The sequence below is a fragment of the Sinocyclocheilus grahami genome, unplaced genomic scaffold, assembly GCF_001515645.1.
Source record: "Sinocyclocheilus grahami isolate Dianchi unplaced genomic scaffold, SAMN03320097.WGS_v1.1 scaffold1100.1, whole genome shotgun sequence".
Taxonomy (NCBI): domain Eukaryota; kingdom Metazoa; phylum Chordata; class Actinopteri; order Cypriniformes; family Cyprinidae; genus Sinocyclocheilus; species Sinocyclocheilus grahami.
The window spans coordinates 230903-243524 of NW_015506279.1; the positions used below are offsets into that span (position 1 = coordinate 230903).

Below are 12622 nucleotides of genomic sequence, written 5' to 3' on the forward strand. Positions count from 1 at the left end.
CCAGGGGGTGGGGGGCCGAGCGGCAGTGTATCTGTGAACTGGAAAAAGATTGATTTTTTTTTTGTACCGCCCAGGTACGCGGCGGCCGCTGTGATTGGTTCCCCCGGAGGGGGGCGGGGGAGGGAGTAGAACGCAGAAAATGCTAATGCGCGACACCCGCGCCACTCACCAGTCTCGAGTCCCACGGAGGAGCTCCGGAAGGATAAAACGAGGAGTGATGACAGGGTTGGACGAGAGAGGACCAGGCCTGGATTTTATTTTGTGTTTTGTGTGCGGCAGTCGTCCACGAGGGGCTGCCGCTTTACTTTCATTTTGTGTTTATTTTATTAAAGTTTTCTTTGAACATTCACCGGTTCCCGCCTCCTTCTTCCCGATCTACAAACATTGTTACAATAACCATGAATTTTGACAAAAGTTTTCAAACCAACAAGTAAATTGTTGTTAAAAAAAGTAATGCATTGCATTATAGTAGATATTTAACCACGTTTTAGATCTAAACATGCACAGACACAGAAACAGACATGCTTCATCATGATAAGAAGTACACAACAGATGTCACTGGTCTTATATTCTCTCTTTAATGTCATCAGATATTGATTATTGACAGCATTTTAATACAGCAGAACTCTGTTCTAGACAGACATAATATATCTAAGAGGGCATCATAAAAGATAAAAGGTCATTACCATAAAAAAGATAAATACAAATCAAGATCAATTCAAAAATCTGTGAGCATATCTCTCTTAAATAACGGTGTATAAACATACAATAATTGAAACTACATCAGTGTCAAAAACGAGAAATGATAACAGTGATATGCACCACAAAATAACTTGTAACAAATAATTTGCACAACTGTAACATTCACATCTCACAGTCAGTTTCACAAGTGCTTAGCACTGTACTGTCTCCATGTATCGATATTCCATTTCTGAATGTACCTCTTATTAAAACGAGTACAGCACAAAACGGCAGCATCATCTATGAGTTGTTGCTGCCAGCTGAACACAGTGATACACTGATCTCACATCGTTGTTTTCTTCGCTGGTCCATAGAAGAAACGTGCCAGAAGTGCATTGTTTTTACTTGAAGAGGGCATTGTTTTCATAAAGGACGACCTCAAAGTTAAAGCAACTGAGAGGATGGACCATGCACGATCAGTCTGAATGTATGAGGTTTAAAAAATGAATAAAACACACAACGCTAACCTAAAAAAGGCCTGGTTTGTTTCCCAACAGTTCTTCCGCTGGTCTATGGGAGAATGGGAAATGACACTTGAAAATGATGGAGCCTCAATGTACACACGAGAGGAATAAACAAGGCAAGAAGAGTCATGTGACAACTCGAAGCCATAACACTGATTACTGTAATGCTGCAGTAGGTGTTGCTTAAACTAAACACACTACAGTTTGCTATTGATAGTCAAGAATACAATATGTAATACAGCATAAACGTGTAAACTCTCTACTATGCATTATAAAGGGCCAGAATTCCGATATAAATGACTAAACCCTTCATTGTGCACTACAGAGAGCCATTACGTGTATGTATATGTGCGGTGATATTGAGCTTATGAAAGATCAGGTATGCAGTCTTTTGCTACTAATACAAATCAATGCAGTAAACATTTTCACTTCAAACTCACACTTGAAATGTAAATGTTCAATAACTATCGGTGCAAATTGAAATAGCCTATGCATTGAGCGGATTTACTGTAGCTTAGCTTGAAGAAAGCTCGCATTTCTAATGTGCAGGACTTGTGTCACATCATAAATAATGATCCTGCTGTATTATAGCTAAACAAGAGTCATCTAGTCAAGTTTCCACTTTTCCGAAAGTGCCATCGGGAGGTCTGTAATGTTTAGGAAAGGCTTTCAGCTGCAGAAAGTTAAAGGCATACTTGCGACATCCAACGTTCTTCATGGTATTCTCACGGCGGCAGCCCTCACTGGTAGGGGAAAGGGGCGGGATTGAGTGTGTGAAAACAAGTAGAAAACAAACAGAACATGAAGCCATGTTTAGAAAAATCACAAGCAAAAATTAGCACAGCCACAAAAGATGGCAGCAGACATCTCAGCAGTGTTATGAGCATGAGTATTATGGGTGAACATAGAATGAGGGTGGCGAAAGCAAATAAACGAACAAACCACGTCAAAAACACAAGTTGAAAATGCTAATGTTTTTTAGGTAGCACACAGGCAGTTAATGCTCTGAAGCAAATTTGACAGAAATGAAAATAAATCTTTAAGATCAGCAGGCTTCATTGGTTGTGTATTAGGGTATGGTAAATAATGACATTTGATCAGGCCAACTATTGCACATGTCCCTCTTATTGGGATTCTAAAAATTCTGTTTTACAACCGCACATAACGTTTTAAACAATTAATATATTCTTTCAAAAATGTGCTTACACATAAATATCTTAGTAATATTCATATAATAACTATAAAGCAATTCATAATATAAACTTTAGTGAGTCAAGTGTTGTAACAAATGTAAACGATATCAGTTAGCATGGTTTGGTACGATTTACTCAGGTGTAGGCCTTTATCTACCAAACTGACCAGTTAGAAATGAAACATCAGTGCAATGTGTCGTTCTCATTTCGAACCCATATGACTGACTTTATTCCAAGGAACACAAGAGGAGAAATTCTAAATTGTTCATGCTGCTTCATACAGTGAAAGTCAATCAGAAGAGAACCAGAGGCTATCAAGCTCTGAAAAAAAAGCAATATAAAAGTAGTATGACTAGTGTGATGAACAAAATTATATTTAAGTTATTATTCACTGAATAATCATGTGAAAAATTTTTTTTTACTGAAAAGAGCAGCTTGGACACTCTACTAAATATCTCCTTTTAAATTCCACTACAGAAAGAAACATACAAAGGTATGTAAATGATCACAGACTAACCAGTTTTGCATTAATTGACCACTTAATGTTAAATTTTTTTTTTTATTATTCTACTGAATTCTGAAATCAAAATGGTTCCTTGCCAGAGACCTTTTTAGTTTGTGACTAAAAGAGCATGATGCTCTATTCACATGCTTTAGTACGAGGTAGAGCTAAAGAATTTATTTGTGATATTTGAGTAAAAATTTTCAAATGTTGTAAGAAGCATAAAAACAACACTGCATATGTTTGGATTCAAAAAGAGCTGGCTCTGAGCACATTCATTATTCAAGCAAACCTAACGAGTCCACCAAACTATTCCCTAACCCAAGATACTTATTTATTTCCCAAAACATTCAACAACATAGTCCATCAATTCAAACCTACAACTTATCTCTAAAACTATGACTGCAAAATGTATCCAAAAATGTTTGATTTTTATGGCTGTCACTAGGGCTGTGCAATATATCGAAATTATCAAAATATCGCAAATGTACATATCGCAATATGCATATCGCTACAGCTTGCAATATTTGGGGCCATGAACAAAAGACAAAGAGAAAATCACTCACTGCTCTTACCTAAATAATTAATAAGAATCAGTGCATACTGAATTCAAAGAGGAAATTCTAAGCAGTGTTTTATTTTTCCTTTTTATTATTCAGTTCCTAAACTCATGTTAAAATGATTACACTAATGTTAAAATGACATTTTCATGTAATGCTCGAGTAAAACACTACCGTTCACTTTCAGAAGTTGTTGTAGGGGGGCTTTCTTATTAGAATCAAAATCAGAATGAGCTTTATTCACCACTTAAGTGTGCGCAAACACAAGGAATTTGTTGTGGTTTTACAGGAACTCTTGGTACATACATACATACAAATAACCATATATATATGACACAAGATAGTTATAGAAGTTCACAGAACTGACTCAGCAACAGCTGAGTAAAACGGTTTCATTTGAGCATGTGGCACTTTAAGAATTATCGTATCGCATATCGCATTATTTAATGAGTTATCGCATATCGCATTTTTCTTCAATATTGCACAGCCCTAGCTGCCACGATTAATCAAGAAAAGCATCTAGCACAGCATTCTATTTAGAATGCTATATGTATTCGGTTGAACATTGTAACCATTCACAAACATGTATGTTGTGTGAATCAGTCATATTTTTTTTGTAATAACTTGCAGATGTGTTTTAATATAAATTTTATCAATTAAATTCATAGTTGAGATTGCACTATCATGGGAAATAATCAACAATTTTATAATCATGCAGCCCTACCTAAAACCAATGATCAAACTTTAAAACGATCAAAACTAAATTGAGATCTTTCCTTAAATTCGATTTGTTAAAACCTACCAGTGATATTCAGCCAAACCTTAGGCAGTATCTGTCCCTGTCTAACCTATGAAACTTCCAAATCAGTCAGCAAAACCTTTCTCCAACTTATTGTATAAGACATCGTACTCAGAAAACAGCTTGAAACATTATCCAACATGATTTAAAACAAACAGGGAAAAATCTGGAAGTTATCTCTGACATTTTTAAGCAAACAAAGCAAAAATAGACTCACAGAGCCACAACATCATTAAAAACGAACCCCTTCAGCATCTCAAAGGGAGATATTTTGGGACAGTCAATTTCTTTAGTGGGTCAGATGAAATGCACAATTTTCTGAATGTTATTTTTTATATATAAAGTTCTTGCAATGGGCAGCTCTTTAGAGCATGTAAGCTCAAGCAGTGCCAACTTGTAAACAGCAGATGTACTGGCCGTGGCATGTGGCCAGACAAATTTTACAAACCACAGAGAGGCCATTTCTAATTTGGCACAAAGGGAAGCACAATTAAACTGAGTTCTGTAAAATTCTCTCATAATAAACTTTTACATATAAAATATATATATTTACATATAAAGAAGGGAAGAAATCTGATGATTTGCAGCCTGCATGTCATGATTAGGAAACAAAGTGATTCGTTTTGGTAAAACAACATACATTCTATTCATCATTACTGCATACGTGTCTTTACTTAAAGCAACATGTGGATGCTATTGTCATCTAAACAGATACATCTTAAGAGACTGTTCCAGATTTGACACAAATATTTAACTTACACCATCTAGCATGCCATTTATGCCTCAATTTGAGAAAAGAAACTAATTTACATTAATACACTTACAATGGAAGCTGTACATAGTTGTTTTTTCAGAATTGTGTATTTCAATGTTAGACTTTAGTGCATTCATGTAAATAAGGTTGTTTGTTTTTACAAATTGAGAGATGAGCCGCAATGATCAACGAATGCATGCTTCAGATGTGGTCAACGGATCTTGTGCTGAACCCGGAACATTCCTTTACACAAAATTCCTTTTAAACCTATTGCCATGTACCTCCTGTCAGCTGACAGTAAAAACATCCTTAAAGACGTTAAACAAAATCTTGATGAAAATCAATTCTCAAGTGCATATTTAGATTTCCCTGACTGAAAATACAATCTTATTTGGCCAAATTTAATGGGCTCATTGGAAAGGCTGCAAACAGGTTAGTGCAGACCAATCTTGGTAAAACAGCAACAAGTGTTCTTCCAGCTAAACATGGGAAGACATGGACACACTTAATACCCTAAAGTGCAATACTTTTTAAAGCAAGTGCGATGATAGGTGAGATTAGCTTTGGCCAGGCCTTATATTTGCATTTAGATAGAAACACATGGAAGACGCAACAAAATCGACCACAAAAATCACTGGAAAATTCCATGATACTGTTACAGAATAACAATATCTCATTATAGAGTGCAACGAGTCGGGTTCCGGAAGTAAAAATCTGTTAATTTTCTCCATAGGGAAATTCATTTTTAACGATGACTTATAAACCTTTAAAGACAGAAGTACAGTGAGTTGAGATCGAATGGTATATACTTTTGTTGAAGTCATCTTTTCGCATGATTCTGTACAGAAAATTCCATCAATCAGAGATTGGTAGCTAACAAATTGCGGCAAATGTGTTTGTGGTTAATGCCCAATCCCATAAAGCACTGCAAAATATATATATGATTTGCTATGCTGTCAAAATACTTATTGCATATTTTGCAATAAACTTGTAAAATAAGTTGATGTAATAATCAACTTTAAATTAGTAGTTTCTATTCTTCCTCAATTGTTTTGAACTTGATTGTCATTTGCAATGCTTCATGGGATTGTAGTTCTTTCCCTCACTAAAACGGTTAAGCACACAGTTTTGTACTTTTGTCTTTTGTCCAATTTCGATTACTTTTTTTCATTTTTTAAGTTCATGATGTTGTGATTCGCCTTGTAGCTGCTTGGCTTGCTGCATGGCTTATAATATTTTAAACACTTTTTTGAAAAATTCCTATGGGAAACAAAAAGTGTGGAAAAAAAACAAACATCCGGAACAAACGCCGCTGAAAAAGTGTGCGGGCACTATTGCACTCTATTATATACATATTGAATTGACCACTAGCACAAATATGCATGTGCCTAAAAATAATTTGTTATAATAACACAAATAAAACAGTTCAATATTATAAGAATAATTAGTATTGAATAAATAAATCAATGTGAAATCTTAAATATATATATATATATGAATATCTATTTTCAATGAACCCTCTAAAATAATCAAAATATTTGTTATGTCACAAATTATTTTACAAACTTTTCTCATCCATGATTACTTGAGAAAGAGAGAGAGAGAGAGAGAGAGAGAGAGAGAGAGAGAGAGAGAGAGAGAGAGAGAGAGAGAGGGGTAAGGCAGAAATGACCACCAAGACCTTTAGATTGGCTGTTAGAGAGAAGAGCTATATCAACCACAAAGAATTCAGCATTGTCTGCACACAGCTCCTCACCCAGAGGAGGAAGAAACAGAAAAACAGAGAAAGGAAGTGCTGAGATAGCCAGGGTGAGGGAAAGAGAGAAAGAAAAATGGAAAAGGGGGTCTCAGGCTCAGCTGCAGCGGAGTTTGGCCAGCAGGTAGGCTATGCTGAGGAACACCCAGACGATGAGCAGGTTTGGGCTCAGGGCCAGAAGGGGCAGAGAGTAGAGCAGACTGGGGTCCAGCCTGAAGTCACGTACGGGCAATAAGCCGCTCAGGTTCTTCTGAGTTACCCCCTCCCTGGTCCCAATGCTGCAGAGAGGGGCAGGGACGAGGGAGCGGCAGCAAGGGCCAGAGAGGACAAACAGAATGGGACGACATGCACATGATGGTGACATGACCATTGGGGTGGTTCCAACATGAATGTAAAGAAAAACAAAACGAAAAATGAATTGCAGACACGATGAAAAGGTCCATCCGTCAGATGTGGATGCAAACAAAAAGTAAATCCGACATAAAACAGACAATGTGAATTAGGAAAAATAAACAGAAGGGAAGGAGAGAGAATAAAGAAAGAGAAAATTAAGAGTGATGTTCTGCATCTCTGCCGTTTAAAGTAAAGAAAGTTTAAGAGATGGGTTCTCCATGTTGGACAGAAGGGGGCATATGTGCTGCTGCTGCCATGCAAATCAAGCGTGCTGTGTCCTCCCAGCATGCAACAGGCCAACAGAGCCATCATAACAAACCAACTGCGAACATAAAAACAATCTTGTGTACAGTGTCTCTGCATCCATCTGTTTTGTATCCAGGCTTGTGAAGGATAGTACATTTTTAGGTACAGATAGACTGCTGGCTTTCTTTGAGATTATTCATTTCAAGTCACTCAGCCTCATACACACAGGGGACAGTGGCAGATCATGTACAGTGCATTGTGGGTAAAACGTTACCTTAACATCCAATTTATTAACCTTGGTTAATGAATTAGATATTGAACTAACAATGAAGAACATTTTTTTACAGCATTTATTCCTACCTACTTTAGCTAAGGTAAGAATAGGGTTATTTTTAGGTTTTTAATTTATAAATTCAATATTCTTTACTTTGTTATACAAATTTATACAAATCAAAATGTTTTATCGACTACCATTCAAAAGAATGGGGTCAGTAACACTTTTTATTGTCTTTTAAAGTGTCTTATTCCTACCAAGGCTGCATTTATGTGAACAAACATACAGTAAAACAGTAATATTGTGAAATTTTATTACAACTTTTTTTATTTTATACATTTATATTTTAAAATGAAACGTATTGCTGTGATGTCAAAGTGAAAATTTCAGCATCCATTACTCCAGTCTTTAGAGTCAAATTATCCTTTAGAAATCATTCAAATATTCTGCTTTGGTGATTTCTTATTATTGTCAGTGTTAAAAAGAGCTGTGCTGATTGATATTTTTGTGGAAACCATGTAACCTTTTACATCATAAATGTCTTTACTGTCACTTTAATTCAACTGAATGTGTCCTTGCTTAATAAAAGTATTAATTTCTTTCAAAAAAAGTAAATCTTACTAGCCAAATGGCGGTGTTTGTAGAAGTTAACATTATCTAGAAGAATATATGCTGTAAACTGTGCATTGCTAGTTTATGACACCCAATGCATTAACAAATGTAAATGAATTAAACCTTATTGTAAAGTGTTACCACTGAGTATTTACTGAGACTCTATAAAACAGCTACAAAACCTTCCTGTACTCATCTTGTCTCTTTCATCAGCTTCAACAGGACAGATAAACAGTTTTCTGTACAAATTTAACTACAATGTTTGTTTAGATCTATCCTTAGATTGCACAGGAGACAAGAGGAGACAATTATGTGAAAAAACGGACAATTTCATACCCTTATTTATAAGCACAGAGCATCTGGCAAGCACACAGTCAAACAAATCAGCAGATTCAAAGTTTCAGCAGTTTCCTCACACTCTACAGGAGCAATTTATTTGTGTTTACACCTCTCGTGGAGAGAAGGGATGAAATATGGATGTGTGGAGTGGGAAGGAACAAACACCCTAACAAGTGAGTAAATATAAAAGCAATGAACATATTAGGCCACATAAGCCACAAAGCAATAAAGACAGAAAAGTGTTACTGAAAACACCAAGAAGCCACAAGCAATGAGGGATGATGCATTGGAGGGGATCCTTCAGAGAGAAAGAGAAAGGAAGAAAAGAAAAAGAGAGGCACATCCCCAAAGCGTGCGATGCTTATGAATTGAAGTGCAGGCAGTTGTTCAGGAGTCTTACCTGCGCATGCAGTCGAGGGCCTGGGTGAAGACCTGCGGGGCCATGCCATGCTCGTGCTGCAGGATCAGACACTGCTCCAAAGTCACTGACATAGCAGTGCGGTCCTTGGCACTTTTACAGCTGGTAAAACGTACTCCATTTAGTCGCCGACAAATCTGAGTGAAGGGGCACAAATACTGTATTTCAGCCTAACACATATTCACACTTATTCCAGTTCAGCATTCAAGTATCTTTTGAAATGGCACTAGAACCACTTAAAGGCCTTCAGATGCAAACTCTGTATAAATGTACATATAAACTTTTTGACTTCATATGCTCATGTTATTAAGGGTGCACCAATTAACCCAGTGGTTCTCAATCCTTTTGATTTGAAGGCCCCTCATGATCCAACACAATATTCAATAAAATTGGCTAAGACAGGTATTTTTGTTGTAATTATGATAATACAGCTTTTCAAACTTTTTATTAGCAGAAACTGGGAGTGTTGATATATTAAATTAAAGATAAATCATTTTGTGATCCCAGGGCATCTAAGATTCTTGTTCTGTTTATTATTTAATAATAAAAATGTTATTGAGGAAGAAATAAAGAAACATGATTTCAGTTTGTATCCTAATATTTTATGATTTTAGCATTTTAATCAATTCACTTTTTAAAGATTTTTTAATTGAACAATTTAAGTCTCCTTTTGTGGGTGCCTTGGAAGTTTTGTGAGGCCCCCTCTGGTTGAATACCACTGAATTATCTTACACTTAGAATATTTCTGATGAAGAGTCTGATGAAGAGCCTGCATGCTCGAAACGTCACCTGTGAGATAGCCTGTTATTACATTTTTGTATCTTTGGAGCCCAGGTGTGCTGACCTTTTTCTATTTTCATGATACATTTTTTGTCAAGCACCCTGTTGGAGAGTTTTTCCAGGGATGTGTGTGTGCTTTTGTTTTGATTCCATGTTTACACTTAGTATATTTAGTATATGCATTCTAAATGTTCGATTTTAGGTTCAACAATAACTTGTTTTTTTTTAAATGTCATGTAAACTGTCTGAAATCATAATTATCAGATTACAAACTGGCCTCAATGTTGTGCGCTTATGTTGAAAGACAGAGGTGACGTGCGATGTGTATTTTTAGACACTGTAGCTCGACTCCACAAAACCCAATGTAGCTTAATTATAACTACACATGCAAAATTACTGAATGTGATCCGCCAATATACCCGAACATGCATTATGCCTACTGTATGTGCATAAGACTGCAGCAAAATACACCAATGCAAATTACATTTCGTAAAATGTTGACTTCTATTGGATTATCAGTAACGAAGATTTATTTTTTTCAGGGTTTTACATAGGCTTGCAGTTTCTTTTTTTCTCTATGTATAACTATACAATAATTTAGTGATAAAGAGAACTGCTGTGATTAAAATGGATTGAAAAAGGACACCTCACAACGTAAATATTTAATATTTCTATTTTCAGAGGTGTCAGTACAAATGAGATGCACTCAAACATGGATTTTACTCTATTTCGGACATGAAAACTATGGGTGATGAAGTTTTAATTTTTTAAATTTTTTAATGAGAATAGTTTTAATTGAAAACAACGCCAAATGGGTTTGAGCAATTATTTGAATATAATTTAGTAGTAGAAGAACCGTTACCTCTGCAGCCTGCCACAAGATGTCTACATTTTTATTTTTCCTAGCATGAACGTTTTGACCAAGGAACCGCAACAGCTCTGGGAGACACGTCTGACTACGAGAGCGAGGAAGACCTGAGAGAGACAGAAAATTAAAACCAGAGTGACTTGTATAATTCAAATATATTTTTGGTTATGTAGAGAGGGAAAAAAACATAAGAGAAGAGTGATGACTTACAGTCGTCAGGTAAAACCTCTTTGAACTGCTGGTAATAAGAGCCAAGACGTGCCAGGCTCTCCACATTGATGAGCTCCTGAAGCGACGTGTCTCCAAACCTACAACACAAACATTTAGATTTTCCCTTTAGATATCTTCAATATGAACACAAGTGTATGCCAAACTGAAAAAGAGATCAGATAAATCAAACAATTATGATATATTGATATTGATAATTATGATAATGTTGTTTGTTGATGTTATGCAAGCACTCTTGTGGAGTGCTTTACATAATCAGGACTCACTTCTCGGCGAGCGTTTGCTGCTCGTTGATGCCCACGTTGAACAGCACCGGCTGTACCCGCAGCAGCATGCCGTTCTGGATCTCCCTTGGCAATGCATCAAACATGCTTCCCGGGAGCGGGATGCGAACGTTGAACCCGTCTCTATTTCCGGTGATCACCGGCAGCATGTCAGGGGAAGAGGTAGAGATGGCCTGTGTCACCTTGAACGTCACGTTTCGAAGATCCATTATTCCTATGCTCATGTCCTCTAACATGGCTAACTCCTCTCCTGTGAAACATACACACAACAAAGCAAAACCACTGTAGTCAGTGTAACATGTTTCAGAACAGAGCGCTTCACTCACATAGAAAAAAGGATAAGAATTGTGCTCTCAATGAGTTTACATAACACAAGTGATTCAGTGGTCACCGAGTATCCAGGTTCAAAGTATGGGCATACTGTATGTGTGTAAGTGTGTGTTTACCATAAGTACTTAATAGGCACTCGAACTGAGCGAGCAGACCGATGGTGTAAAGCTGTCTCAGGAAACCGTCATCACGGAGACAGTTTCTCAGTTTGATGATGAAGCCACAAATTAGTGCTGTGAGCTTAAGAGAGGCAAAAAGACAAAGCAAGAAGACATTTGTCAGAGAATGACAGAAAAACAGGTGTAGAGGAACAATTCACCCAAAAACATAATGTCATTCCAAACCCGTAAGACTTTTGTGAAACTGTGTGATTTATGTCCCTCCAATGAAAGTCCATTCATCCAAAACTTTTGCGTTTTTATGAACTTTTCAGTGTCAAAGAAATCCATATCAATCAAGCAGTTTAATCAAAGTCTTCTCAAGGGACATGATCACTTTATATGATTTAATTTATGCTTTTTTCCACATAAGCATTGATTAGTGCACATACATTGAGTTCAAGGGTAAACAGCAGCTCAAACTTGCTTGCTCATGCGGTTTGTTCTTGTGCGTCAAGAAAGTGTGGTTGAGCTGCCGTTTACCATATTTGGTGTGCTCTATGATGTGCTTAATGTTTTTAGATGTAAATAAAAATCTGTTAATCATATAAAATACATTGTATGGGTCAAAATTATCGATTTTTCTTTTATGCCAAAAAACATTAGGATATTAATTAAAGATCATGTTCCATCCATATCAAAACTTAATTTTTTATTAGTAATAGGCCTAGCTAAGGACTTAATTTGGACAACTTTAAAGGCGATTTTCTCAATATTATTATTTTTTTTACACCCCCAGATTCCAGATTCTCAAACAGCTGTATCTTGGCCAAATATTGTCCTATCCTAACAAACCATCCATCAATGGAAAGCTTATGTATTCTGCTTTCAGCTGATGTATAAATCCCAATTTAAAAAAATTGACCCTTATGAATGGTTTTGTGGTGCAGGGTCACGTTTGTGTAGTCTTCTAAGCTTGGAAA

At 36.4% G+C, this 12622-nt stretch overlaps 1 protein-coding gene across 7 annotated transcripts in view; it reads right to left on the minus strand.

Annotated features, from left to right (window-relative positions):
* The window catches only part of LOC107566790 (type I inositol 3,4-bisphosphate 4-phosphatase-like), a 58656-nt gene that overhangs the window by 4358 nt on the left and 41676 nt on the right, over nt 1-12622 (minus strand). For 4 of the 7 annotated variants that reach the window (XM_016252330.1, XM_016252334.1, XM_016252333.1 and 1 more), the window contains 6 exons: nt 11658-11781; nt 11194-11461; nt 10910-11007; nt 10694-10806; nt 9034-9188; nt 6660-7047 (listed from right to left, as the gene is read on the minus strand). In XM_016252330.1, coding sequence (XP_016107816.1) covers nt 6867-7047; nt 9034-9188; nt 10694-10806; nt 10910-11007; nt 11194-11461; nt 11658-11781 — 939 coding nt within the window. In that variant the 3' untranslated portion in view covers nt 6660-6866. Of the gene's footprint in view, nt 1-559; nt 1949-6659; nt 7048-9033; nt 9189-10693; nt 10807-10909; nt 11008-11193; nt 11462-11657; nt 11782-12622 lie in introns of those variants that run through there. The other 3 variants (XM_016252335.1, XM_016252331.1, XR_001606551.1) reach the window with 2 other exon arrangements.